At 31.5% G+C, this 3,442-nt stretch overlaps 1 protein-coding gene across 2 annotated transcripts; it reads left to right on the forward strand.

Moving 5' to 3' along the window:
- Positions 1-1,127: 1,127 nt before the first annotated feature.
- LOC150027202 (spermidine hydroxycinnamoyl transferase-like) lies at positions 1,128-3,150 on the forward strand. 2 transcript variants are annotated; one of them, XM_090304092.1, is made up of 2 exons: positions 1,128-2,278; positions 2,687-3,150. In XM_090304092.1, the coding sequence occupies exons 1-2, from the start codon at positions 1,238-1,240 to the stop codon at positions 2,993-2,995; spliced, it is 1,350 nt and encodes a 449-aa protein (XP_090160218.1). In that variant the 5' UTR covers positions 1,128-1,237; the 3' UTR covers positions 2,996-3,150. The 2 variants fall into 2 exon arrangements, with proteins under 2 accessions (XP_090160218.1, XP_090160219.1); XM_090304093.1 differs by having other exon boundaries at positions 2,667-2,748.
- The last annotated feature ends 292 nt before the right edge of the window (positions 3,151-3,442 follow it).

The raw sequence follows: 3,442 nt of genomic DNA on the forward strand, positions 1-3,442 counted from the left end.
TAAAAGTTGTTTCCGAGCTAGGTAATGGTGGCTTATGACCCAAGTTGGAAATTAAGGTGATGGAAGAAGCAATATTGGTTTAAGAAGAAGATAATGCCTTATTTAGTGTTTCTTCTCCTTAAATATAATAAACATAAGTATTGCTAAATTGTGATTCTTTGTTACAACTGTCGTTGGTGGCCATTGAGCCTGTGTCGAATAGCAATGTGTCTACGGTAGAAGAGAGAAGTCAGAAGTATCATTAGAGATAGTGGAAAATGGGCTTGAATGTTGACCACAAGTCATTTTACAAAATTTTTGAAACCCGTGGTATTTAACGTAGATTTTGCAACCCATGGTATTTAATAGAGGTTTTGAAACCCATTGTATTTTACAGAGGTTTTGAAACTCATGATATTTAATGTAAGTTTTCAAAACCCATGGTATGTTACGAAGATTTTTAAACTCATAGTATTTTACGAGGGTTTTAAAACTCGTGGTATTTACGGAGGTTCGTAAACTCATGGTATTTAACAAGGATTCTGAAAGATTTTTCTTGAAGTTTAAAAAAACCCCTTGGGACAAGTTCCTCAATGATGATTTAGCGAAAAAAATTATAACCTTGGATAAATGACTTAATAGATGTTTTAACATTAAATAGTGTAAAAATAAACCCTGTTAAAAACTATTTTTTCTTACCGTGACTATATTGACATATCACTAATTACATTGATTAATTTGATATATATTAAAAATATGTAAAATTTATATAAATAGTTTTATTTTATTTATTTATATAATAAAAAAATGTTGTCATGAAATAAGTCCGACATTTAACATGATAACAAATAATTTTTAATTATCATTTCAAAACTTAACCTAATAATCAAAATTTCAAAATTATGAAGAGTCTAACAATAATATGTTCTAATTTCAAATAATACAAATTTTCATTCAAATTTTCTTAAACAATACTTTAAAATTTAAGTTTAAGAGTTTGTTTTAATTATATATTTTCATCGAAAACCGTTACATCTCTTTCGCACATGGCCGTACAGCAAATGGATAAGATCCACACAGATATGATAGTGGTTCAAGTCTAACCACGTTTTTATGTATGATAAATACTGGTTAAAAATTAAAAAAAAATGAAAAATTTCATAAATAGTTGTTAAAAATTAAGAAGGAAATACAATGTAAATGATTCTATAAGTTCATTTCTTTTGTGTGTGTTGTTGCAATAGAAACCTTTCACACAATGGTATCTATCAAAGCATCTTACACAGTAGTTCCAAATCAACCAACTCCAGAGGGCATTCAATGGCTGGCTGATACTGATCAAGTGGCGCGTCTGTACCACGCTCCCACAATCTACATTTTCCATGCAAAGCACCACCATGACACATTAATTCAACAGATGAGAAACTCTCTTAGCAAGATTTTGTGCCACTACTATCCATTGGCTGGTAGATTGAGAAAGTTAGAAGAAGGTGGCAGATTGGAATTGGATTGTAATGCAAAAGGAGTGGTGTTGATTGAAGCAGAATCCACAAAAACAGTGCAAGATTATGATGACTTTTTGGGTGAATCCATTAAGGATTTGGTTCCAACAGTTGATTACACAAAAATCCTAATTCAGGAACTTCCCATGTTACTGGTGCAAGTAACAAGTTTCCTTGGCCATGAAGCATTTTCCATTGGAGTTGCTATCTGTCATGTCTTGGTTGATGGTGTTGCTGCTGTTCAGTTCATCAACTCATGGGCAAAGTTGGCTCGTGGAGAAACATTAGAGCCTCATGAAATGCCCTTTCTGGATCGAACTGTGTTCAGATTCATAGCCCCTCCATCACCCCCACGCTTTGATCATCAAGAGTTCAAGCCTTTGCCTCTCATATTAGGAAGATGTGACAACACTGCTGAGAAAAACAAGAGGGTAAAGGCCACCTTGTTGAAGCTGACAGCAGAACAAGCGGGGAAGCTGAAGAACAAGGCCAATGCTGATGAATCAACAAAAGGGTCAAGACCTTATAGCAGATTTGAAGCTATTGCTGCACATGTATGGAGATCTGCATGTAAGGCTCGTGGATTAGATGAAAATCAACCAACTGTTATTCGGTTCAATGTTGATATTCGCAATAGACTCATTCCACCTCTCCCTGTGAATTACTTTGGGAATGCTTTGGCCTTAACAGCAGCATCATCACATGTTGGAGAAATCTTATCAAATTCTTTGGGTCATGCTGCTAAGAAAATAAGGGAAGCAATTGAAGTTCTCACATATGAGTATATAAGCTCACAGGTCACACTTCTTTTTATAGTTTGACAGTATTTTCTTCTTATAGCATGAACAAAACAAATGTATCAAATGAAAACTGATTCTAACATAATAAACTAAATTGTATGTTTATTATGTTTTTATTGCTAAAAACAAATGTATCAAATTATTATAGTAACTGATTATTTTTTTCTATTTTTAAAATTAATTTTTATTTAATATTTTGTTTATAATACTTTTATGAATTACATTTAATTTAGAATTAAGTAGTTTTATTTAATAGTAATTCGGTATTTTTAATGAAATTGAGTACTATAGTTTGGTTTAGTTATTTTTTAAGAAAATCCTAAAAATGAAGGTATAATCATGGATATTTGATTATTACTTTGACTTTCACACATTAATTTTGCAGAGAAATTCTGTTTTTTACAGATAGATGTTATTAGAGGCCACGACCACATGGATAAAGCAAGGGCTTTGTACTTTGGAACAAATGAAGATAAGGATGCATTGTTTTTTGGGAACCCTAACCTTCTTATTACAAGTTGGATGAGGATGCCAACGTATGAAGCAGATTTTGGTTGGGGAAAGCCAGTGTATTTCGGTTATGCAGCTGTGGTTACACAAGATAGGGCAATCATTACTCAAAGTATGGATGGGGATGACTCTTTTGTTCTATTTCTACCCTTTCAAATGGAACATATGCAGCTTTTCAAGGATTGTTTTTATGAAAAAATATAAGCTGTATTTTAATATATATATATATATATATAGATATAAATATATATATATATATATATATATATATATATAATTTCTTGAATGCAAGCTTTACATGTGAGAGATGTAATTTGTTATGTTTAATTAATTTACTTAATTGTTTACTTGCCTTCATTTGTGGAAATTTTTTACAAATTATATATTTATATGGTGGAGGGAGAATGATGACATGTTTACAAGCGAGGAAGGAAATTCTGCTCCAACTTTTAGATTTGATGTATTTTCATAACTACTGATCACAAATCCCTATATTTATTCCAACCTGATGGCAACCTGGTTAAGGTAGTCTTAATCAAATTATTTATGTTGTAGGTCTCAAAGGAAGAACGTAAAAACACATAAAAATCCTATTATGATTAAATCAATTTTTTAATTTATAATAGGGAAAAAAATCAAACTTCTGTCATT

Source organism: Phaseolus vulgaris, chromosome 6 (genome assembly GCF_051622355.1).
Source record: "Phaseolus vulgaris cultivar YP4 chromosome 6, ASM5162235v1, whole genome shotgun sequence".
In the NCBI taxonomy this organism is placed as follows: domain Eukaryota; kingdom Viridiplantae; phylum Streptophyta; class Magnoliopsida; order Fabales; family Fabaceae; genus Phaseolus; species Phaseolus vulgaris.

Excerpts from the sequence above, each read along its gene's own strand:
- LOC150027202 (XM_090304092.1), top strand. The coding sequence starts at position 1,238 with ATGGTATCTATCAAAGCATCTTACACAGTAGTTCCAAATCAACCAACT. Across the intron at positions 2,279-2,686 it reads ATGAGTATATAAGCTCACAG|ATAGATGTTATTAGAGGCCA; the intron begins GTCACACTTCTT and ends TGTTTTTTACAG.